Genomic DNA, 26,259 nt, shown 5'->3' with positions numbered 1-26,259 from the left:
CTGGAAACCTTATTTTGCTTACACATCTTCCTGATATAACTTAACAGTTAAAAGCTTACATGATAGCTTACAATTAATGAGACACATTTAAGCAGGAACAACTTTGAAAAACAACCACCTTGTATTGCCAGCCCTAACTGTCTGATGCCATCAAAACCAAATTTCAACGTTCAGCCACTGGCAGAGCTTTCCATTAAATTTGAACAGATTTTGCTATTTTGCTTTTTGTGACCATCTTTTGTTCAGTAGGAAGATGCTGAAGTGGTTTTCCTTCCAGCGCTTTGTTCAAGCCATCCTGAGTGCAAGCACCAGTGGTTCTCTCTAATGAGCCTCCCAAAACTGGGAAAACCTCAATTTTCCTCTGCATAAGAAGGGTGCTGGCACTGCCAAAATCCACCCCATGGAGCCCCATCCACTGGGTGCCCCAGAGGTGCTGTAGCCAGGCAATGACAGCAGGTGGAGGTGGCACCAGGTCAGGGCGAAGCCTGGCACCATGCAAGTGTTGCCCACAACAGACAAACTCACTGCTGTTTTCTGTTGCTTATCATCTGCCATAGGCAACGATGTGACCCACAAACGTGCTTTGGGTGCTCCATGGTTCACCCCACCCTGTGATGGCACCTCCCTGCCATCCCTGCCATCACCTTCTTCCCTGTCACCAACCAGGGGATCAGGCTCAGCCAGCATGGCTCACGAAGTGCAGGGGCAGAGCGGCTGGCAAGCTGCACGGAGGAAAAGGCTCTGTGGGTGTGAGCTGACAGCCGGCAGCAGGTGAGCAGCAGTGTGCCCAGGTGGCCAAGAAGGCCCACGGCAGCCTGCCTTGTGTCAGCAGCAGTGCAGCCAGCAGGAACAGGAGGGCATCGTCCCTCTGTACGGCACTGGTGGGGCCGCAGCTCAGTGCTGTGCTCGGTGCTGAGCCCTCACTGCAGTGCAGACACGGAGGCCCTGCAGCGTGTCCAGAGATGGGATGGAGCTGAGAGGGGTCTGGAGCACAGGTGTGATGGGGAGCGGCTGAGGGAGCTGGGATGGGTCAGCGTGGGGAAGGGGAGCTCAGGGGAGATGGCCGTGCTCTGCAGCTGCTGACAGGAGGCTGTGTGAGGTGGGGTCAGCCTCTGCTCCCAGGTAACAGCGATAGGACGAGATGATGCCCTCACACTGAGGCAGGGGAGGTTCAGACTGGACATTAGGAAAATTTTCTTCTCCAGAAGGGTGTTTGGGCATTGGCACAAGCTGCCCAAGGAGTGGTGGAGTCACCATCCCTGGAGGTGTTCAAGAACTGTGGAGATGTGGCACTTGTGGCAGTGGGCACGTTGGGGGTGGATTGGCCATTGAACTAAATGATCTTAGAGCTCTTTTCCAACCTTATCCATTCTATGATTCTCCAACTCTTGTTCTCCAACTCCCATTCACTGCAGCCCACTCCCCTTGCCAAGCCATGTGCTTTCCTCCAATACAACTTCAATGTTGTCACCACTTAAACCCTTGCATCACTCATTCCTACATCTCCACCTGTTTTTACCACAGAACCTTTGGAACACAGGCTAGGAATTTGCTATGCTGCATATGAATCATGGAAGAGCCACAACCAGAGCTGGTTTTTCACCACAGCATGCTCATGCATGGGGAGACACAGAGACACGTGCACTGCACAGGCACTTCTCCTCACAGTCCCCATAGCTAGAATTATCTCCCTTGCATCCACCTCCAGCAAACTATAAATGTGGTGTACAGTCACTGCCCTCCCAACAGCTCCCAGCTCATCCTCCTCATGCAGTCACTTTTTGCCATCCATCTCCAAGAGGGGGAATGCAGCTGAGCAAAGCTGAACCTGCCCACCACATCCCCACAAAGGAGGGAAATCTGTTCCATACCTGCTGGAAGTGCTCCTCCTCCCGCTGCTGTTGCTTTCGTCAGCCTGAAAGACAGAAGACATTAAAAAAGGCGGTTTAGGTTAAGAATACAACGCTGTCCTCTAATTCTTCTGGTGCACCTTGCACCGAAACCACCCTGAATTGCACAAATCCTCAGTGCTCAATTTTAGCAGAATATTCCACATACTTCAGCCCAAGCCCACAGCTTTCAGCAGACCAAGGCAGGACTTCAGACACAGCTCACCAAGGAGGTGATTTTATTTTTCTCCTCCAAAAACACTCAACCAGCAGCAAACACTGGAGATATTGCTCTTGCAACCATTTTACTGCGTTCTGCCGTAGCCCCGCAAAGTTTGAAGCAACGAATCAAGAGGAAAATAAGGCCGAAACATCCAACTTACAGAAAGGAAATATCCAAATTCAATGCATCCACGCTCAGATGGCCTAAATTCACACCAAAAAAACCACTACAGTGCCTTGCAATCGCTGCGCCAGACTGGATCGGGCAGTGGGGACGCCAGACATCATCCCAACCCACGTCAACCCAACCTCCTCAATTCCACCCCTCCTCATCCCAAACCACAGCTCCAAGCCTCTCTCCTCCTGATGAGGGGCTCTGGGGAGCACAGCCCTGACGTCCCTGTCCCACACACACCCGGCCCAGCCCGCGCTGCTCCCATGGGTGCCCCATCCCATCCCTGCTCACGGCAAGGGGACGGACACGAGGCCGCCTCCTCCCTGCCTCCATTCCCCAGCTCTCTGATTAGAGTCTTCCTTGGAAAGACAATATTATTCCAAACCCAGAAATTTTATTTCTGAATTTGTGCAAATATAAGTTAAAAGATATTAGCTGCATTTCACATTTTGTGCAAATGGCAGAAACAGGCAATTCATGTGCAGCAGGATGGGGGCTAGCCAACGATTTCGATAAAATAAACCCTTTTTTAATTTAAATGCTAATGCACTGAATTAAAATTTAATAACTGAGGAAATTGAAAAGCCGAGCAGGAATATTGGAAATAAATCCAAGCAGAAACAGCTGAAATTAAAAATTCTAGAGAGTGGGAGGATAGCAGCTAAGCTGTCTTATATGATTACATTTTTTTTTTCAGAACGAAGGGGGGAAGGAAAAAAAATCCTATCTTTGGCTGGCTGTAGGGCAGTAAATCGAGAGTGCTGTGATTTATTGCTCAATTTTCCTGAGGGAAAAAGGCTTTCTTTCATGCTGAAATATTTCATAAATTTCAAGCCAGCATAAATTCTTAATTTAAAAGTTATGGAGGTCACATTTAGTGCAGTGGTGCAATTCTGAAATCTTAAAGGAGTAGCAACCGAAAATTACAATTTGATTTTTTCTTATTTTTTAATTCTTCGTGTGAAATTTTGTTCAGAGGGATTCCCTGCGTTACAGAGAGCAGAAAGGCATCCTGGCTCCCAACGCTTCCGAAATCCACTGGAAATGAAGAGATAAAAATCTAATTGAATTACAAAAAGTTATTTTTTTTTATTATTATTGTTAGCCACTTGAGGAATTTCTGTTAAAAAATTTCCTCCCTCCATTGCCTGGGAAAAGCCAGAAGGGAGGAGCTGACAATGTAATTGCTTCTGTTAGATCTCCAATCTTTTGTGAGCGCTGATATGTTCATTTGTTATACAGCTGTTCGGCTACAGAAAGGATGTCAGAGCACCCATAATTCAAAGCAATCAATCAAAAATTAATGATTTGTCATGCTTACACAATGGAAAAAAAAAAAGAAAAAGAAAAAGAAAAAAAGCTTTATGGGTTCCTGCAACTGGTAGATTGCTCAAACCTTCGGGGCATTTTCTAGGAGATTAGATCTGTGTGTACAAAAAAGAACAAAAAAAGATAAAAAAGAAAAAAAAACGAAAAGATGAAAAGGAGACTTGGTACAAAGGCAGGGCAGAAGCCCCGTGGGGTGCTGAGGGGTCGGCATCATCCAAAATCCCACTGAGATTTGGGGACACCAGTGCCCATCCCTTCAGATTTCTGCCAAACCCAGCCATGATGGCACCGCAGGGCCCCACGTCTGGGAGGGCAGCGCAGCCCCACAGCCACCACAGCACGGGCCCAATGGGCCCCCACCGTCCCCATGGGACCCACACACACAGCAGGCCCATCACCTGCTGGCACCCAGTGCTGCCACCCCTCAGGGAAAGGTTTTGGCTTAGGAAGTGCTATTTGGGGAAGATCTATTGGGAAATGCCATTTCTAACAACAGTTTTTTTTGCTTTTTGACCTCTTTTACTCAGCAATTCTTGGGACTCCCTTCTCTCATGATGCCACAAATATCAGTGCTAAGGGTGAGAGGTGTGTGAGGAGCACACAAAGAGAGGTTTGATGGTGTGAGGGACTTCTCTGCTTCCAAAGAGAAAAGAGAAACCACAGGAGATGGGAGCTCTCAGCACAGAATCCATGGGTGTACAACCTGTTGGCTTGCCTGGGACAACCCTGAGTGAAGAGGAATTGTCTTAGGCCTCATACAAAATATATAATATAGTTAATGAATATAAGTAACAAAACTTTTTTTTTTTTAATGTTTTTTATTAAAATATGTAAGAAAGAGGGCAACAAAAGCATAGAATTAGCAGGCTGGACACATATAAGATGGTTTCCAACCAGACAAGATGCTTTAGCATAGAATCACAGCACAGTTGGGCTGAAGGGCCCTCACAGCCCCCATCCCCACCCCTGCCATAGACTGGCTGCCCCCCAGCTCAGGCTGCCCTGGGCCCATCCGTGGCTTGGGGCACCTCCAGGGATGGGCACCCACAGCTCTGGGCACAGTGCTGGGGCCTCTGAGGAAAGGATTTCCCCCTCACACCTAACCTAAATCCCCTCTCTTTTAGTTCAAAGCTATTCCCCCTTGTCCTGTCACCACCTGCCCACACCAAAAGTCCGTCTCCTGTTTATAAGCTCCTAAGGAGGAGAAAAGCAGCCCCCAGCCTGCCCACATGGGAAGATGCTCGAAGTCCCACTGATGATAGCAGCACGGTCATCTGGGGCTGCTGCAAGCCCACACCTGTCCCTTTAGCATGGATCCAACAGACCTAAAGAGCAAGCCAAGGCTGAAGGAAATCAGATACAGCCCTACAAAAGGTTCACAGCTGCTTAAATAAGCCTATCCCAACAAAAATGCTGCCAGCAAGGTGACTGTGACATAACGCTGAGGACCCCATTGGGCAGCTCCAAACCTCATCAATCACAAAGCAAATATCAGGTTCAGAAAGGAGCCCCTGGCCACAGACCTAAGCAGACATATTTGCAGGTGCAGTGTTGGCTCAGAGGTGCCCATGGCTCAGCAGCCCAACCCACGGCTTGCTGTGAGCCCAACATCCCTCTTCATCCACGTAAAACAAAACATTACATTTAACTTCTCAAAACTCACATCCAAAGACTAGAAATACCCAAAGAACTCAATGCGTCCATCGCTGCACGTCACCATTCAAGCGCCCCCAACCTGAGCGTGCTGAAACGGCTCCAAGCAGTGTTCAACAGAGTCATGTCTTCAGGAAGGGCAAAGAGAAATCTTCCCTCCAGCTTACCCAGTTCGTTATGTGAATGATTTCCTCATTTTGAACTGAGGAAGCAGAGCAGCAGGGCTCGTCCCGGCCCGCCAGTCTGTGAGGATGGGGTGCATGGAGAGCTGCAATGGAGACAACGCTCCCACTCGTAATGGTAACACAGCATCAAATAATTTACAGTTCAAAATACGACTTCCTAAAGCTGCTTTTGTGTCTGGTACATCGAGGGTAGTTACACAAAACTAACACAGATAAATAGCTATTAAATTAAAATGCACAAAACCAGAATGTGCTTTCTGACCATATGTTCCCCGACACAAGCAGAAAGTGAACCATGAGATAAATAAGAAATGTATCAGTCAGCATCTCCTAACAGGAGAAAGTGTCAAAAATTAGGAGCTCGAGCAGATGCACAGCTGACCCAGAAACGTGTGTTTAGAGAAAGGGCTACACTATGTGGGGAAAATTGAAAATAAAATTAACAGTTACTGAGAAGCAACAACATAACTAAAAAGCATTAAGATGTGAAATGAGATTTTGGAAGACTGAAGCACCAGCTTCAATTATGGTTACACAGCTCACGCCCAAAACATGGGCTGATGTAAGCGAGGGTTTGTGACACTGAGCCCTGTGCCACGCTGGATCCCACCTCTGTTAATTAATGCATCTATGAATTAATTGCTCCCACCCATGGTAACAATTCTGTGTTTTTACCAAAACTTATGAGGTCCTTCCACAGCCTCTCCCAAAGTGGCGGTAAGGAGAGCTTAAACCCACAGATTGTTTGTAAAAGGGTGGAATTGTTTGTTTTACCTGAGGGGAAGAAAGAGGGGAAAAGAAGACAAAAAAGGATCTGAGTGCATTGCAAAAGAGAGCTGAGTCCTTTCTGGCGGAACACAGAGCACACGTACAGGTCAGGAAGGAGCCAGGAGCACACACTCAGCACGGAAAATTTCACTCCAAATAATTAAAATTTGGCACCAGAATAACCAACTGAAAACAGGTCTTGCAAAGGAATGTGCCATAAAAATAACTGCCGGCCTGCCTACCTGCGCTGCCTGTGATTATTAACTTCAGAGCAACACAATGTGCAGGAAGTGGTTCGGTTTTTTCTTTTTTTTTTTTTCAATAAACAAAGGTTAAGATGCTGGCAGTCTTCTGTTTAACTTTCATTAAAGAGAAAAAAGGAAAAAACAGGGAGAAGGAACCCCACATTGCACCAAAACATCCACACCACAATGGACCAATCAATACACCTGCAGCCTTGGTTCCTGCTGTCATGATGGGATGCTAAGGAAAAGCTCCAGTCCTGAACTTTGAGTGGCAACACAGAACCAACATCACCCACCTTGCTCTTCTCAGCTCTCCCAAGCCCTGTGATCTCCCCCAGATTTAATTAAAGGCAAAGGGCATCACTGAGCAGGTGGGAGAGCTGAGCAGCCATGCCTGTGCGCTTCCCAGAGGCAAAGCATCGCCTAAACGAGGCAAAATGGTCTTTGATGCTTTGGAAAGCTTTGGCTTATCCCATCCTTGCTCTTCTCCTTAGCACATCCATAGGGGCAGCACCAGCGTCAGACAGCACTGAGTTTTCCATGAGGGAACAAATAAGCCCATCAGAAAGAGGAATGCACTCCCTATTTCCTCAGCTGCAGCTCAAGAAATAACCAAAACAATAAAAAAAGATTCAGAAAGGAGGAAATCTGAGCTCCATCAAGCACCTCCTCCATGAGGGCAGGGAGCACCAGCCCCTGGTAGAGCTGAGCACACATGGGGTCTGCTTTGACACAGAGCAGTTCCAAAATCAGGGGTGAGCATCCAGGGGCATTTCTTTTCCTCGGGCATAGCATAAAAGCAGAGCACATAGAGAAAGAAGCTGCTTCTTCCTCTTGTGGCAAGGGGGAAAACCTAACCGGGACAGGTCCACCCTCTGGTGTCCATTCCAGCACCCTCACTGACACCTCCTTCAGGCTGTACGCTGCTCACCCAGTGCAAGAGGATGCAGAACCAACGGTGTACATCCACATCTGCCATTCATGTTATTTAAACCCAGCTTTACTCAGATTCATCTCAACATTTCAGTTTCCAAAGACCATTCAGCACAAACTGTAACAGTGACTCCAAATGTGGTGATGGCACCTGAGGGTCCTCGCTGTGACGGCACATGAGTCCATTGCTAGCCTGCCTGTCCTCACCTGGCCACCACACCTGCATGCCTGGTGCCTGTTTAGCCAGGGGTAATTCAGGAGATTCATTGAACAGCTGCCTCATTCGTGTACCACATCTACACGGACGGCTCATACCTGCTGGAATCCGGTGCTCATAGAATCACAGAATCCTAGAATGGCCTGGGTTGCAAAGGAGCACAATGCTCATCCAGTTCCAACCCGCTGCTGTGTGCAGGTCACCAACCAGCAGCCCAGGCTGCCCAGAGCCACATCCAGCCTGGCCTTGAATGCCTGCAGGGATGGGGCATCCACAGCCTCCTTGGGCAACCTGTTCCAGTGCCTCACCACCCTTGGCTCAAAAACTTCCTCCTAATATCCAACCTAAACCTCCCCTGTCTCAGTTTAAGTTAAGTTAAGTTCATTCCCCCTTGCCCTATCACCATCCACCCTCACAAACAACCATTCCCCCTCCTGTTTATCTGCTCCCTTCAAGTTCTGGAAGGCCACAATGAGGTCTCCCTCCAGCCTCCTCTTCTCCAAGCTAAACAAGCCCAGTTCCCTCAACGTTTCCTCATAGGAGAGGTGCTCCAGCCCTCTGACCATCTTAGTGGCCTCTTCTAGACTCGTTCTTGTTGTAAAAAGAAATAAGCTGTTAATGAGCAATTTCAAAACAGCATCACCTAAGGTTAGCTTCCTGATGGTGGCCAATGTCCCAGAGAGAGCAAAAGGCAAAGAAAATGTTAAGGCACAGCCCATCGGTGTCATCTGGCAGCCATGGGTTGTGGTTCCCAGCGGTGATGACCAGGCTGTGTGAGAACAGCCAAGAGCAGAGCCAGGTCCCACTCCAGGACCCACCTCAGATACAGAGGCGATGCTCCAGTCCCCATGGAGCCGTGAAGGAGAAGCCAAAGGTGCTCACCAGGTCGCACACACATAGGGTGCCCATCCCTGCATTAGCAGGGGGAATTAGAAGCTGATGATGTATCACAACATTTGTACACCTGGGAAGTACAGGTGTACAAATCCTGCAGGTCCTCAGCTGCCACGAAACCGTGCAGCGCTTCCCAAACTGCTGGTGATGGGGCCTGGAGCCCAGCTGCACAGGGCAGCCCACAGCTCAGGTGTGAGCACGGGATTCCACTAAAAGGGGAACGAAGCTTTCTACACTCAGTTTCAGTTCTACTGCCTGAACCCAGGGACTCTCTCTATGCCAATTTCAATTGGAAGATCTAGTTTTCTTTTAATTGTTATTATTATTATTATTATTATTATTATTATTATTATTATTATTATTATTTGTAATATTGTTTGGTCTTGAAAACAGTTGAACTGGGTTTGCTCAAACTTTTCCACAAATTCTTATGTTGGGAACAGAAAATTGGAGCTTGGGAGGGAAAACTGTAAGCAGGCAAACAAACAAACAAACAAACAAAGTTATCACAATCTAGAGACTACTTGCATGACATTTCACTGTCTTTACTCCTTGCTAATCATTCCCTTTCCATTCTACAAGCTTAATTTAACAACGTGGGTACTCCACCTGCAGCCACCCATTTCCGGAGCTCTCAGCAATTCATAAGCACAAGTCCTAAAAAGCTTCATGCTGGAGAGCTGCAATCCCTGCTGGGAAAGGCGCAGATCTGCCAGCTCTTCACCAGGAGAGCTGAGCTAACACCGAAGCCAGCAGCGGGACACTTCTGGCACATCTCCACACTTCTCCCAGTTACAGCCATAGCGCAGATCGATAACCATCCTCCAGATTTCATGTCAGCTTATTGGTATCAAGGGGGAAAAAACAAATAGTGCCACCAGCTCGGCCACGCACTCAGCAAATCCAGAGCTTTTTGCTTCAAAACTGAACCAAAAAAAAAAAAAAAAAGCCTTTGAAGCGCCCAGGATTTCCTCATCACCTACCATTTGTTTGGGCTCCCAATACTTCAGGTAGTCCCAGACAGGTTTAAGGACTGCAAGCAGTTGCCTTTGAGTCAAGGGAATATTCATATGAGTAATTTTATGAACTCGCTGAAAGCACTGGCAGAATCTGTGCTTTGAATTTCAATTTTTCTCTTGTGGCAGCGCAGGAAAATTCAAGTAGAATATTCTGGCAGAAGTAGACAGAAGAAAGGGAACATTAAATAAATTTTAACCTAAAACTACAACTGTTCAAACAAGTATTAAAAAGCTTCAACGCGACGCACCTCACTGAGCTGCTGGTTTTGTCTTCTGCGGTTTGGGTGGTTTCAGTTTTTTTATTCTTTATGGTTTTGTTTTTATTTTTTTCAGAAAAGTCATGAAATTAAAATTATGAATTAAATCAATGCGGCAAATTGGCCTGGATTAGAAGAGTTACTCCTTGATTATAAGCAACCGAAAAGTAATCAAAATATTTTTCCCATCTCCTGTTGCTCGGCGCTCTCCTTACTCCACTCTTTATGAGAAAAATAATCAAATTGAGGGTGAAGAGGAGAAAAACCATTACTGATTGCTCCTCAACTCTCGCATTATTAAAAGCTGGAAAATAAGAGTGACCAGGCAAAATAACAGAATTATCTGAATCAGGCACTTGTTTACAGATGGTATGAGTTTCCCAGAAAAAGAAACAGCTGGAAATATTTTTAAGGAATAAATGTATGCGGAATGAGAGCTCGGGGGGAGGAGGGCACGGTTCTTTTTTTACTTGGGGAAAAAAAAAAAAAGGAGAAAACCCATACAATAGAATTTCAGAAATCCACCCATTTCTGCAGGTTTCCAATTTCACAGGAAACTCGCAGGAAATCAATTCTTACAAAATCCTGTTGCAGGCACTTTTCCAAGTTGATAAAACAAACCGATCTTGCACGAGAAAAGCTCACGTGAAGGGAAAATTAAAATAGGACTCACTTCTACATGGAATCCCACACATCTTACTACAAAAGCTCTGTTAAACACGTTTTCTTGGCCACACAGCAGAGGTGCATCTCTTGGCTCTGTGTAGGAATGCTGTGCTTTGAAATGGAGCGGCCATTGCTGACAGTGGATGCCAGCAGCCATCCAGCCTCCGCACAGCAGGAAGCACCGGCCATGAGAGCTGCAGGCCACGAGGCCTCCTCTCAGCCTCCTCTCCTCTGACCAAACCCTGACAGTCCATGCTCTCCAGACCCTTGCTCATCTCTACAGCCTTTCTCTGGATGCTCCATTAGCTCCATGGCAAGGACTCAGGGCCCATCTGTCCCAGCCTTGCTCCCACAGGGACGCCCAGCGCAGGTGCCCTGCACCATGTCCAGGTGGCTTTTGAAGGTCTCCAAGGAGGAGATTCCGTAGCCTCTCTGGTGTTCCATCCTGACACAGGGCATCACTGAGAAGAACGTAGTGAGAGAATCATGGAGGAGCAAAAATCCAGAGGTGGCAGAGGTTGGAGGGGTGAGGAGTGCTGGGGGAGCAGCAGGTCCTGCCCCAAATTCACTCTCAGACGCAACCCTACAATCAGGGCACAGGCTCCCATGCTACACGGGAGCACTTCTGCCATCACAACCCTGAGCTCCTGATACCCATTAAGGCCAGTGAAGCACCTAACAGCTCAAGGCTCACTAGAAAGGCTTCTGTACCATAAGCCATGAAAGATCACGGAATCACAGAACCGCAGGGGTTGGAAGGGACCTCTGGAGATCACCTGTCCTCCTGCTCTAGGCTCGGGTTACTCAGGAAAGTGTTCAGGTGTGTTCTGAGTACATCCACAGGAGGAGATTCCACCAGCTCTCTGGACAGCTTCTTCCAGGGCTCTGCCACCATTAAAGTACAAAGGCTTTTCTTCATGTTCGTATGGAGCTTCCTGTGCTCCAGTTTGTGCCCACAGCCCTCAGTGAGGAGTTTGTGCCCTTTCCTCAGTGAGGAAAGGACAGAGACCCACACAGACTGTCCTGCTCATCTCTAATGCAAGTCTGTGACCTTCAAGAAGCCCCAACCAAAACATCAGAAAACATTAAAATCAAGAAATAAAAACAACTCCTGCACACAACATCCTCACAGAACCACCTGAGCCCGGAGTTGGATTTATGGACCTCATGGCTGAGGAGGAGTGCAGTGATGAAGCACTTCTTAGAAGAAGCATTAGCAAGACTAAAACTTTCCCCTTTAAGCCTGCAGAGAGCGGTGCACATCCCAGAGCAGCTGCTCCCTCCTCATGCAGGTGAGGGATGGCAGTCATGCGATCCTTGCATTTGAGTCTCATTTTTACTCTTTCTTTTGCAGATTTTTGAGGATGCTTTGGGTCCCTCCATAATTAACAGCACTACACACACAGGTACTAGCAGTGTTCAGTTTAAATCTGAGGCATGTAAAGAAAATTAAATATTTGTCAAATCTATGACAATCCAAAGCAGAAAATCAGTATCAAGAATCAGACATTAGCAATATGAGAAATCCCTCAGTGGGTACACACACATCGGACCACAGTATGAAAGCAAAAATGTTATCCTTATGGTCCTGTTCCCGACACCATAAAATAAACCACACTATTCCAACAAGAAAAATCCCTCACAGCATTTAGAAAAGGGCTAAGAAGTGAAACTAAACAAATCTTTACCACTGGATGGTTAACTATGGACCATAATCTTCCCGCCCAATTTTGTATGACTGGCTTTTATAATAGCACGAAATGGTGGTAATTTTACTTTGGAAAGGGGGAAAAAAAAAAAAAGACAAACCACATTGATCTAAAAGTAAGGAGGGGGAAGGCACACAGAGCTGGATGAATTTTTCCAAACTGAAAAAAGAGCAGTAATTACAGGGGGGAAATTCTGGAGTTTAGTCTGGAACGAGTGGGCGCACCCTGTGCCACCAACCTCTGCTTCTCTGAGTCCCACAGTGACATTTTTAAGCCACCAGTTGGGCTACAGACATTTTCTCTCAAGGCAAACTGCATGGGACAAACACGGCCTGGACCCAGACAACCTTCTGTTCTCTGTCCGTAGTTCATGGAGCTGAAATAAAGGAGGGCAGAGAGCGGCAGGGAGATTACGTTCAGCCAGAAGTGCAGCCATAGCAAGACTGCCCGCTGCATGGATTCATGCCACTTCTGCTGAACTATTCATACAATGGAGTATCACACTCAATTTCAAAAAGTGGAAGTGACCACAGACTGGCATGTAAAATTTTCTGATTTACACAGGCAAAATACCTACCCTGCTTACTTCTTAAAGCAAGAACTCTACAGAATGTTCAAAAAAAACCTAAAGGAAACGAGCCCCAAGTTCTGTGCAACCCAGCACTATGTAACCCAAAATGTTGTTCTTCTATTTTTCAAAAATATATGTATTAAAATCAATACATTTTTCCTTCAGCTCAACCCAAAAAGGAATTTTTCAATTTGTTGGTGCTTGAAGGAAACCAAAAATCTATTAATTGCACAGCTCTGCCACCAGCAAGGTTTTGTCAGAGCAGTGCTGGAAAACCACAGCTGTGACGTGAAGAAGTACAAATGCTCTGACAAAACCCATCTCAGGACTGACCTTTGCAAAAAAAAGCCATGAACCCACAATAACAGAACCGTGGTTCTCTGCATGAAAAAGAAACAGGCCAAGAGCTGCTGCCCCCTTCAGATACGTCCCCAGAAATTCCCCAACTGCTGCAGCCTCCCACGGCCACCAACTGCAGAAGATGCTGGGCTGGGAAAAGCTTACATACCCCAGCTTTGGCAACTTCCCCCAGAAAGGGATCCCACCTGCACTGTGGCAGTCCCACAGACAGCGACTTACCCTGGGCAGACAAGGAACATGGCACACTCAAAGTTCTGGGAGTGTCTTACGGCACATCATCTCCAAACAATCACCCTACTGAAGACACGGAAAATTTAAGTCCAAGAATTATTTTCTGCACGTAAGTTTCCAGGTGTGGGATTAAAAGTAAGAAAAGACGCGATAACTCGGAGCACCTGTGTGAAAGTCCAGTGAACACCAGGGGCTGTCTCTGCATCCCCAAACCGCATCCTGGCCAAACAGACCTCGACTTTGATTCACTCTGCATCCACACTGTCCTGCATTCCAAGGACACGGTGTGCTCCTGAGTCCAGGAGAAGGCTGAGCGGAGAGAGATGGGGACAGAAGAGAAGCACATCCCCAAGCAAGAGCAAGAGAGCCTTGCAGAGAACCTTACAATCCTCCCAAAACACCAAACTGAGGCCAGGACACACCTTCACTGCAGCCATTCCTTGCTTCATCACACTGGCAATCTCAATGGGGCATCTCCAACCCTTCACAAATGCCACAGGTCCTCACTCACTGCTCCGGATCTCTAAGTGTGTGAGCAGGCACCCAAGCACAGGGCTACGGATGTTTGCTGAAGCTGCACCAGGTCACAGATCTGCTCTGGGCCTGCAGACGCTCGGCAGTGAGCTGCTGCATGGTATTCTCCATGAACAGGGAAGTTCATCCTGCTCTTTTTCCAACTGTAGCCCCCAAAAACCTGTGCTAAAAAACATCATCTCACTACATCTTGTTCATGGCTTCCTTTTACTCCAACTCAACCAGTGGATGGACTAGTTTGGCCCAGTTAGGGATGAGGCGGAAAACTTCATATTCCTACTCTGGAGTACCAGGCCACTTAGCAGAAAAACAGAAACGTCTTACTAAATAATGGCTACTTACCAATGAAATAAAGAAAATTAAACAATAAGCCCCATTCTTTGCATTACCGGAAGCTGCAGTTCATCAAGCCATACCTCCAAGAGATGCTCACTGCACTTTTGTGGGCAGTGCCTGCACACAGCCTGCATTACCTGCAGGCAGGTCCTTCCGACCCTCACAACACCTCCTGCATTGACTGCTGAGCATGTGAGAAAGCATCCTGCAGGTGTCCCCAATGCTCTTAAGGAAGCAGTTGCGTAAATATTTCCCCACACAAGCTCCCTGCACCCAGAAACCAGGGTGCTCATAGGTGACAGCCAAAAGGAGCAGATACTCAAAGCAGCACAAGCTGGCATGCAGGTGACTCTGCCAAGCATTACAGCTGCTTCAGCGTTACCTTACTCCTCATAGCTCTTTTTCTTAAGAAAAGTAAATATTTATTTTAATTCCACCTGAATGATCAAGAAAATGTGGAGAAGCTGGTCCTCCTCCCTAGAACAAGATCACTGCCCTCGCACACTGAGAGAGGACCCTCACTGGTCCCAGGACCCACAGCACCTGAACGACATCTCCACTTCCTCGCTGGAAGTAGAGTGGGTAAAGGAGAGTGAAAATGAAGGCGTATTTCTGTAAATGAGAGCAGCATCTGCAGTTCCTGTGTCCATACCGCACTACCAATGTTCCAGAGCCACCAGTTAACCCCAGAAAGGCGGCACCAACCGAGCATCTGGATTCCTCAACAAAATCTGAGATGCCAAAACGGCTTTCTGGCTGTAGGCTTGGAGGGTCCTCACACAGCTTTGTGCCTCGCAAACAGATTTGTGTGGATGTTGCATACTCTGTAGAAAACCACAAAGTTATTCTGCCTGCTACCACGAGGGCACTACGCAGCCGTTCCCCTCCAGATCTGCCTCTGCACAGGGAGCAAAGCAGCTCCACTAAATTGGCACGGATTCACTACAATAATTCTCCATCAATGTTATTTTGCAGCGCTCTATTTTCTGCTCACACATATGGCAAGGCGGCAGCTTGCGGACTCACTGTATTGGTCTCCTGTGACTAATTGCCTAGGTAATAAAAAACGAGAAAGCTCTCGTACCGCAGCTATGCAGCCACTGTACTCCAGCACGAAGTGGACACACTCAGAAGCCTCATGGGATCCCCCTAAATCTGCAGTCGGATGAGGGTTCAGAAAAAGGACACTCAGAAAGTGCAGTCCTGCACTGCCTGAAAGGCTCTTAACCACGACCTCCTGCCTTCCCTGGAGCCACTCATGGGCAAACTCAGCACCTCACACAAATCATCACGACTATCAAAAATATCCTTCCAACGGAGCTTTTATTTCCATATATTTGAGGCTGCTTTCCCCTTTTGTTTCTTCTCTAAAACTGGTTAAAATGAGCATTAAGGGATATAATTATGTTGTTAGCTTAATTGCCTACTTAAAGCAGAATCTACAGGGGTTTAACGCAAGATTTGGAAAGGGGGGGAGAAAGGAAAGTGAGATATTAATGGATGCAATTTTAAAAATGAACCTCTTCTGGGGACTGGCGGGTTTGGGGCATGGGACAGAGTGTGTTGGTAGGGGAGCTGGCATCAGCCCACATCGGTTTCTACTGCAAGGTTTTGCTACAAATGCAATCGGTCGGCCTACTCCTTCTCCAGCAGTCTAATTTGGGAGAGTTTGACCTAATTAATCATTAACCACCACCAAAAAAAAAAAAGTATCCCTCCAGTTTGAAAACTTGATGCTATTATTGGCATGACACACTTAGGCTCAGGATAGGGGCTGCTATCTGGTACATGCACGACGTACAAGAAGCAGTCCAGCTGAGATACCTCTTGCCACCACAGTCAGAAGAGCCCAAGCAGGGCAGGGGAGCATGAAGCAAGCCCTGAGCCCTTAGTCTGATAGTTGCTGTTTAAAAAATTGCAGCAGTGTCAACATGCAAACGCAGAAGGATGCTTGCCCTACAAGCCAGCCCCTCCTCTCCCCCACACGCTCAAAGGCAGGCAGTCTTTTGTATTTATTTAGAAACCCTTAAGTAAATCTGCAAAGCTTTCTGTGTTTACACCACCTCATTTAACTGATTTTATGCCATACCAAAAAAAGCACAGCATGAAGCCTGCTGATGAGCAGAAAGGAGTGCAATGCCTTTGGAGGTCCGGAGACCCAGCCATACATTTCATGGTCCCACCACATCCCTGGAGCATCTAAGTGTATCACACCGCTGCACAGAGCAGAGGGACCTCTCAGGATTAGGCAGAAACGGGATTTTCCATTCGTGGCCCTGAATGGCTTCTGCACCCATTCTCCCTTCCCAAGGAGAGCTCCTGCAGCCAGTATTACATCTCTACTGTCTCGGAGACACTGTGCTTCTGCTGGGCTCTCGCAATAACTACAGCTTCTCCAACACCAGGGTTTGTCAGACCAAGAATCAACCTCAGTGCTTCCCTGTGCCGCAAGTGAAAACGTTCTTGAAAATCCAATAAAGACACGCACTATTCTACTCGTACAGAGATTGATCAAACCTTCCTCCATGGTGTTTGCTCAGAAACGTGTAGCGAGCAGAACTGAGAGCCACTACCTTCAAGTTCAGCCAGAGACACAAAATGGTAATTGCCGAAGAGATGCTTCCCACCCAAAACGACTGCCGCAAGAGCCCTCCAACAGCCTGCGCCTCACCTAAGCTGTCTTCCTTAAGAGCTTATTTAAATAAAATTACCAAATCTTTAAGAAAATGTGATCATTCTGCATTTGTTTCCATACAGCCTTTCATGGCCCCCACAAACAGATCGTGGCTGGAGTTCTAACAAGTGACTGCGTTGGATGCGGTTGCAGGAGGGACGGATGAATGACTGGACTCATCAAAAACCACAGAACTCCTGCCTTTCAGGGCCTCCTCAGGAGCAGTGGAAAGGTGCACTGTTACAAGTTTGTCATTACCAAGCATGAATCAAGGACTTCAGGAGAGAAGCCACCTTGGATCATTTGATAACAGAATAATTGCTTCCTATCCAGATATAAGTGGATTTCAAACAACTTGAACTTAACAAAACTGAACGGATTAATGAAGCACCAGAATTCAGACATTAGGCTGAAAAGAAAAATGAGAAAGAATTTAGAAATTAGCAGAAAGAAAGAGCATGAGAGAGAGGGAATAAAGGGACGCAACAACAGCTCACAAATGCCAGGATGGCAGAGGATGAGAAACCACAGCCACTGCAGCGCAGGATCAAGTGGCATCAGCAACGCACCAAAAATCTCCACCCCTACAACACCATGCTGTAAACCTCCACAGCCCTATTGCACTAAAACCACATCAAAAAGAACGACACAGTTGCAAAATCCAAAGTCAGAAAACACCAAAACTCTGGCTGAATGCACCCTGTGCTACGAGCTGCCAGCCTGGAGCTCCCACTGCAGGACCAACACATCAGTGCTCAAGTCTCTATCAGAAAATAATTAAAGGCAGAAAAAGAACATTTCCAGCAGCTGAATGAACACGGTAGGGACCACTGCTGGATCACCAGGTCATTGATTCAGCAATGTTAGTCCAGCTTGACTTTTTGAGTTTAAAATTGGAATTTTTAGGACAATAAAGAAATGTTTTGCTTCTTAGTTTCCTTATTTCTCCTTCTCTCCCGTACTGTTGGTGCTTTTCTCCATCCCCAGGTGAGGGCAGGACACAGGAGGGATGCTTCTCCCACTCAGCCCCTCTGGCTGCTGTTTTCTCTCTGCCAAGGGTTTGCAGCCTGAGTGCTTTCCGAGGTTAATAATTCAGCCACATCACGGTGTTTTTCCACAGTGTTACATCAAATACAAAAAGTTTTCCGAGTTTTCCACTGAGTGTTGAGTGTTTTCAGCCTCTTTCCATGGAGAAGCAGAGTGGATGGAGATGCTGCTAGCCCTTAACTGCAATGAGCCGCGATGAAGGACAGAAGGCCACAAATAAAACCTACAAGAAGCCCTAAATATCAGCACAAGAACTCCTAGAAATGCCCAGCTCTGGCACAGCGTGCTTTCCCTCCTCAGACAGTGGTTTTTTTCAGTTCACTGTGGGCAAACCCATTTTCCTCTGAACCTCACTAATCAGGGTGGGCAGAAGCGGCTCTGCTGCAACTTCTCCAAACGCGTTCCCTCCCTCAGGCAGACACCTGGCTTGGAACATTGCAGCCCAAACACTCGAAGTTTGGCAGAGTTATAAACAGCTGAAAACGGGGGCTCGTAAGGGTGAGGCAATCTGCACCGCTGGCTCCGCTGCCAGCTCCACTGCGAGGCGGCCACTGAAGGAAGCAAAAGCCAAAATATAAAAATAATAGTAATTACAAAGAAAACAGTAACAAAGAAAAAAACCCCAAACACTGAATGAGTCATTGTTCGTCAGAGGAGAGGAGGAATTGGGATTTTTTTTGGTTTACTTGGGAGGGGGTGGTGCTGCAGAGATACTGAAGCTGTTTTGTTTTGCATTGTTTCACAGATACACCACAGGAAAAGTCTTGTTTTGCGATTTAGTGGAGCTATTAATGACGAGCGAAATGGCTGTCAGTCACGGCCTACACTCCCTGGGCGATGAACGAAGCGCTGTTGTCATCATTTACCGCAGCACACTGGGCTACACCAGCGACAGCCAGCCCTGCTGCTGCTCAGTGCCTCGGCTCCGCACAGCCAGCTCACAGCCTCCACAGCGGGGCTGCCACTGCCACCAGGCCCACCGCCCTCACCGGGTCGATCAGTGCCACTTCGTCCAGCAATCACAGAATTACAGAATCACAGAACCTTTAAGCCTGGAAAAGAGCTCTAAGATCATGTCTGTCAGGGTCACATCCACCCTCTGCTTGAACACCTTCAGGAATGATGACTACACCACTCCTTGGGCAGCTTGTGCCAATGCCCAAACACCCTTCTGGAGAAGAAAATTTTCCTAATGTCCAGTCTGAACCTCCCCTGCCTCAGTGTGAGGGCATCATCTCGTCCTATCGCTGTTACCTGGGAGCAGAGGCTGACCCCACCTCACACAGCCTCCTGTCAGCAGCTGCAGAGCACGGCCATCTCCCCTGAGCTCCCCTTCCCCACGCTGACCCATCCCAGCTCCCTCAGCCGCTCCCCATCACACCTGTGCTCCAGACCCCTCTCAGCTCCATCCCATCTCTGGACACGCTGCAGGGCCTCCGTGTCTGCACTGCAGTGAGGGCTCAGCACCGAGCACAGCACTGAGCTGCGGCCCCACCAGTGCCGTACAGAGGGATGATGCCCTCCTGTTCCTGCTGGCTGCACTGCTGCTGACACAAGGCAGGCTGCCGTGGGCCTTCTTGGCCACCTGGGCACACTGCTGCTCACCTGCTGCCGGCTGTCAGCTCACACCCACAGAGCCTTTTCCTCCGTGCAGCTTGCCAGCCGCTCTGCCCCTGCACTTCGTGAGCCATGCTGGCTGAGCCTGATCCCCTGGTTGGTGACAGGGAAGAAGGTGATGGCAGGGATGGCAGGGAGGTGCCATCACAGGGTGGGGTGAACCATGGAGCACCCAAAGCACGTTTGTGGGTCACATCGTTGCCCATGGCAGATGATAAGCAACAGAAAACAGCAGTGAGTTTGTCTGTTGTGGGCAACGTTTGCATGGTGCCAGGCTTCGCCCTGACCTGGTGCCACCTCCACCTGCTGTCATTGCCTGGCTATGGCACCTCTGGGGCACCCAGTGGATGGGGCTCCATGTGTGGATTTTGGCAGTGCCAGCACCCTTCTCATGCCCCAGTCCTGTAGTGCTGCATGGGGCTGCTGTGACTAAAGTGCAGCACTTGGCTCTCAGTCTTGTTGAAGCTCATCCTGTTGGTTTCAGCCCATTGATCAGCCTGTTCAGACCTCTTTGTAGGCCCCTCAGGCAGATCAACACTTTTCCCCAGTGCGGTGCCACCTGCGAACTTACTGAAGATTACTCAATTCTCTGACCGAGATCATCAAGAAGGATGTTAAACAAGACAGGCCCCAGTACCAACCCTGGTGTCAATCAATCCAACCAGGCCCACCGCTGCCACCCGGCCCATCAGTGCTGCAGTCAGTGACGCAGTGACCCTGGTCACACACAGCTCAGCTGAGCAGCTCGCACGGTTTGCAGGGTTGGCAATGCAGCACAGAGGCACGGTGTGCAACAAGGGGCAGAAGGAGCATGGCTACTCGAAGGAGAGGCCTTTTCAGTTCCTGCTTAAGGTTTAGCAAAAACTACTTCAACAAGCCACTGTAGGCGTCGCTTCATCCGCGTAAGGCACCCAGGTTTCAGTGGGTAGGCTGACACCAGAGTTCCAAGAGCAAAGCTGTTCTGGGGACAACTGTATGCTCCCCAATGGGGAGCAGAGAAGTTCCTCTCCCTGTTCCATCAGTTTTTACCATTCTGGAACATCCGTCAGTGCTCTTCGTCCCAGCAGAACTCCGCACAGCCCTCACTGGCAGCTCACAAATGCCCACATCATGGATCGCACTGATATTAAAACTAGAGGATAATTAACTAAAGCCTTAACAGATAATTTCTTGACCTATGCAAGGAGAATCCCCCACAGCCACTAATTCTATAAAAAGGACTGCAGAGACGAAACCACAAGATTTTAAACATTATTATCTTAAATTTCTTCTTGGACTGGCACCAAAACCCTGAATTTCAAGGTCACCTTACGACAGTTTTTGAAACGTTGCGAAGGGAAACGGCATTTTTTCTTCTCTTAAATGTTCCTCTGGTGTGTCATGGGCTTGGTTCTCTTTTTATTCTTTGGTTTTCAAGGGGAACTCATCTCCCGAGTCTTCTTCCAAAGGCAGTAGTAGTTAAGCACACATGTATAGCAGTACAAATCAGCAGGGCCAAGCGACATAATTACTTTCCAGACTGGCAAACGTGCCTGCAATGGAGTAGCCCATCTGCTGAGAAAACAAGTGCAACAACTGCTCCAATTTTTTTTGAAGCAAAGGTGCAGCAACAAACCCACAAAATAGGTTTCGCTTCCAGCAGTCAGCGCCTCAGAGCCATTTTTATAATCCTTGTTTTTCTTAGATTATCCCAGTGTGGTTTTCTCCTGTTTCCTCGTTGAGCAACTATTTAACCAGCACAAAGTATGCAATCATTAAGCCATGTGATGCAGAGCCAAATGGTCATCCAGAAATGACCAACAGCAGCAGCCACTCATTTCTGAAATAACTGGTTTGTTGGTAAATCGATAGAAGTTAAATCACCTTTGGTGAATTTCATTTAAGTCAGTGATGACACTGCATGGGCTCAGCTCCAGCCCTGCAACACGCCAGGTCCCCACTGCACATCTCAACAGCACCCAGCGGGATCCCGCAGATGGACATGGATTTAGGAGGAGGAGGTAACCATAGGTGTCTCTGTAGCGATGCCATTAAAAGAAGTAGAACAGACCTAGCCCAAGTTTCTCTCTCTTGCGGGAAGCAGACTGTGAATCCGTGAACTCCTCTTTAAATTAGATACTGCCAGTTGAGGCACACTCCCATTTTTCCTCCAGCCAAGTGCCCATGCATCAGTGCCCTGGGGAGCTGCCACCACCCAATGCTGAGGGGCAGCCCATCAAAGCAGGTAACATTTCCCCAGTCCCTTTATCGTTCAAGCTCAGCATTAGCAAAGCCTGGCAGCCCTCTACCTCCGTTCTGGAAGGGACACGGCTGATCCCAAACACATGGAGCTCTGATCTCCCAACTCGTCCAGGCTCAGAGCTGGCCCCAGGCACTCCCAGCTGGCTGTGACCTGACGCCTGGCTTCCTGCCTGCGCCAGCAATCATTAACCAGAGAGGTCAGCAGGCGCTGAGCACGAATCTGCCTGGCTGGAGAAAGTTACATGAAAGAACAGCAGGAGGAATCTGACTGCTTGGAGAGGCTCAGATGGAGTGAACAGTGCCTGTTACTGTGGAAAAGCCCAAATCAACATGCAAAAAAAACCCAACTCCATAAACATGCTGTCTGCTTCCAGCATTAAAAGACGCAAGCCGAAGTTTTCCTTTCATTTGGTACTGATGTAGCCAACCATCATTCCTCCTGCACTGCCAGCTGTACCCGCACAGCACTGCTGGGCCAGATCCTGCTCCCAGGGAAGTGGTGCTCAGGAAAAGGGAGATGTGGCACTGAGGGAACACAGTTAGTGGACATGGTAGGTCTTTTCCAGCATTAATGTCTCTGCGATTCCTTCTGAGGTTGGTGCACCCTCTGCATCAGAAAGCCACCCGTTTTTAATGAAAAAGTAATCATTAGGAACAAGGAGCAAGCCCTAGGCTTTGAGTAGCAGCACTGCTGCTCTCGGTTTATCCTTTCACAAGAGGGGTCCCCGCTCCAGGCTCCCTCAAAGGGGTAACGGGACATTTGTTCTCACATTTTGAAGTTTCCCAAGTGTGCTGAGCCAGTTTTTCCTGTTTTCTCTTACATTAATGTTCACCAGCGAGCAGGCAGAGGAACACCCCCCATCCTTCTGTTCCGCAGCGTGGTGACACTGCCACAGCCACCTCTGGTCTGCAGGGCAGCACGGGCAGCATGCAACCCATGCAGCAGCCAGGAGCCACAACCCAGCAGGTCTCAAGGTTTACACTAGAAGAAAAAACCCGTAATGGGAAGGACTTCTGTTCCCACACCAGTAATTTCAGTGCAAAAATCCAACATTTCTGCAAAAAGAAAGGAAGGAATTATTGCTCCTATATTGGAATCACCCTCATTCTCCTGCAAACACCATCCCAGTGCCCCGGCTACCACCACAGCTCCTGGGGACAGAATCTATTTCATGGGTCACAGAATCATAGAAGGGTTGGAAGGGACCTCTAATGACCATCAGGTCCCACTCCCTGCAGTGCACAGGGACACCCACAGCTCCAGCACTGCTCAGAGCCCCAACAGCCTGACCGTGGCTGTCTGCAGGGACGGGGCACCACCAGCTCTCTGTGCAACCTGTGCAATGCCTCACTGCCCTTACTGCAAAAAACTTCTTCCTTACATCCGATCTGTATCTCCCCTCTTAGTCTGAAACCATCTGCCCTTGCGCTATCACAGCAGACCCCGCTAAAGAATCCATCCCCTTCTTTCTTCCCAGCACACCTGGCAATAATTTTAAGTAACACTCACAAACAGCAGGCACCTTCACTTGCAGCACCACAGCACGTCCCAGAGCAGTTACTGCGTCGCTCTGACCCGCCATAGGGCAGACAGGCCTCAGTTTTGAAATACTTCTCCATACCGCTGTGTCCGCCAACATGGAAATAAGTTTTGAAACACGGCACAAAGCACCACTGCTGTGAAATCACTGAATTTGTTGCCTTGTTTTCAGTGGAAGAAAGCCCAAAATGGAGGCTTTGCAATTTTTCAAATACAGAATTTTGGTTCTCAAGAGATCATTAATTTTTGTTAAAAAACAAAAACAAAACCACAACATCATTTTGTAACAAAAATACTGAATGTCCAAACTAAGGCAAAAGTTAAACACACCACTGCCAAACTTCTGCAAGGCCCAATCGCTATATTAAGAAAAGGGATCATAAAACAAACAAAACTCCAAACAATGTAACATCCACGATAACCCACATCCAACAGCAATACTTCTTTTGCTATGTGCAAATTTCTAATTATAACCGGCAAAAAAATCTGCACGAAATCCAATCAGAATGGCTCCCACCTCATCCCAAGAGACCAAATTTACCCAATCACAATTTTAAAAATTATTTCTATATGTTAAATATTTCTTGTAAACTATTAACTCACTTCTCTTTTTTTGTTGCAGCAAAATCCATTTGAAAAGCTTGAACTCAGCTCGGCTGAGCACCAAATTATGGGACTTTTCCACATTTCAAGCCCAAAATAGATGTTTGCAAAGCAAAATGTGAGCCCAAGCCAAGTTGTACCCAGTCAAGTCTGCCCCCATCAGCTCGCATGTATTGGTCAATGTTTGAACGCCCAACAGGGACGAGAGTGAACATGCAACCATTGGTTGGTGTCCACCCAACGGCACAGAGAGCACGTGAGATCCTTCTCAGGGAAAGCTGCCTTAATTAATGTCCAATCGCTGCTTTGGCTGACTAAGATAAAGACACCGGTGATTCAGGTGGTTTCTGTCAGTCCTTCTCATGCTCCAGCTCCTCCTCCTCGTCCTTCAGCCTACACAAGCTCTGCTATCACAAACCCAAGCTGGGGCCAGCCTCCAAGCAGGGGACTGTGCCCTCCAGCAGCCAAACCAAGCGGGTACCCAAGAGGACAAGCAGCAACCCAACATGGATTTTACGTATCATTTTATGTTGGGGCTTCTTCTATCTCAGTCCTAAAGGACCAAAATGGCCAAAACAAAACCAAGCAGCCACGCACAGCAGCAGATGCCTGCTTCCAACAGCACGGAAGCGCTCAGTTGCCTCCGGTCCCATAAACCTACACCAATCCATAAGACTGTTTGCTTTGTCAATACGAAGGTACAGCATAAAGCCTTCAGGCACCAGTTAAATCTCAACATCATTGTATTTATAGTTATGAATAATAAAGAGCTTTTCCACAGCACTATAGCAGTAAGTCATAATTCAACAAAAATTCAATTTTTACAGGATGATGAATTGTGATACACTGAGATTTTTATGCTCCTATGACTATTAAGAAGCCCGTGATATTCATTTTAGTAAAGTAAAAATTGAACATGGCAAAGCATTGCTCACAACTCTGGGATGAGCAACACTGCCAGCATCTGCACAGATCTCCAACTGCATGGAGAGGACGTGCACACCACGGCCACCAGCCTGGAAACCACTGAGCACCCTCTGACTCATCCGAAAGTGCTCTAAGACCAATTCCAAAGCCTTCTCCAGTCTTTCTCCCACCTACTCTCCAACCAGCCCTTCTCTTCAGCAACATCACAATGGGATGGTGTTTGCAGGAGAATGAGGGTGATTCCAATATAGGAGCAATAATTCCTTCCTTTCTTTTTGCAGAAATGTTGGATTTTTGCACTGAAATTACTGGTGTGGGAACAGAAGTCCTTCCCATTACGGGTTTTTTCTTCTAGTGTAAACCTTGAGACCTGCTGGGTTGTGGCTCCTGGCTGCTGCATGGGTTGCGTGCTGCCCGTGCTGCCCTGCAGACCAGAGGTGGCTGTGGCAGTGTCACCACGCTGCGGAACAGAAGGATGGGGGGTGTTCCTCTGCCTGCTCGCTGGTGAACATTAATGTAAGAGAAAACAGGAAAAACTGGCTCAGCACACTTGGGAAACTTCAAAATGTGAGAACAAATGTCCCGTTACCCCTTTGAGGGAGCCTGGAGCGGGGACCCCTCTTGTGAAAGGATAAACCGAGAGCAGCAGTGCTGCTACTCAAAGCCTAGGGCTTGCTCCTTGTTCCTAATGATTACTTTTCCGTTAAAAACGGGTGGCTTTCTGATGCAGAGGGTGCACCAACCTCAGAAGGAATCGCAGAGACATTAATGCTGGAAAAGACCTACCATGTCCACTAACCATGTTCCCTCAGTGCATGATGTGGCCCCTTTCCCCAGAGCCTGGGGATGACAGCCCACACACCGCACTACCTCTAGCAATCCCCAGTGCCTGCTACCCCGTACTCACTCAAGAACTATTAACCCTCTCCAAATCCCAAATGAAGCCTTCAGCTTTTCAAGTCTTCCAACTGACTTCAAGGGTTTTTGGAAGAGCTCATTGAGCGGCTTAACGATGCTCCATAGCACACACAGCTCTCATCTAACAAACCTTCCTGTAGGCAGGCTGCTGGTCCAGCAATGGGGATGCTCTGCTTCAGTCGCACTGAGGACACATGACTCTGCCTGCATGGGTCAGCTGCTCAGGAACACTAATCACACTCTTCACCAAGAAAACACTGTGAGTTCTGTCCAGAGACCCTATCGACTCCTAAATGCCAGTGCTAAGGTGCAAAAACTCATTAGGAAACCAGATTTGATGACTTTCACATCCCTGCAACCGATGGGCACAGGTAGCCACCTTAGAGGAGATGACCTATTGCTGGCCACTAAACCCCAGCACCAAGCTCCTCAGTTGCTACAGGAAGGAGGCATGGAGCTGACCCTACACGTTCCAAACCCATACCATGAAGTGGTAGAG

General features: G+C 47.9%; 1 protein-coding gene across 16 annotated transcripts in view; it reads right to left on the bottom strand.

Moving 5' to 3' along the window:
• The window catches only part of ZNF618 (zinc finger protein 618), a 141,883-nt gene that overhangs the window by 77,309 nt on the left and 38,315 nt on the right, over window positions 1-26,259 (bottom strand). For 14 of the 16 annotated variants that reach the window (XM_048966480.1, XM_048966487.1, XM_048966476.1 and 11 more), the window contains one exon: window positions 1,872-1,915. In XM_048966480.1, coding sequence (XP_048822437.1) covers window positions 1,872-1,915 — 44 coding nt within the window. Of the gene's footprint in view, window positions 1-1,871; window positions 1,916-9,493; window positions 10,762-20,838; window positions 22,306-26,259 lie in introns of those variants that run through there. The other 2 variants (XM_048966486.1, XM_048966478.1) reach the window with 2 other exon arrangements.

This window comes from Lagopus muta, chromosome 19, assembly GCF_023343835.1.
Source record: "Lagopus muta isolate bLagMut1 chromosome 19, bLagMut1 primary, whole genome shotgun sequence".
In the NCBI taxonomy this organism is placed as follows: Eukaryota; Metazoa; Chordata; class Aves; order Galliformes; family Phasianidae; genus Lagopus; species Lagopus muta.
Note: the sequence above shows the minus strand (reverse complement) of the source record. Positions and strands in the feature narration are given on the sequence as shown.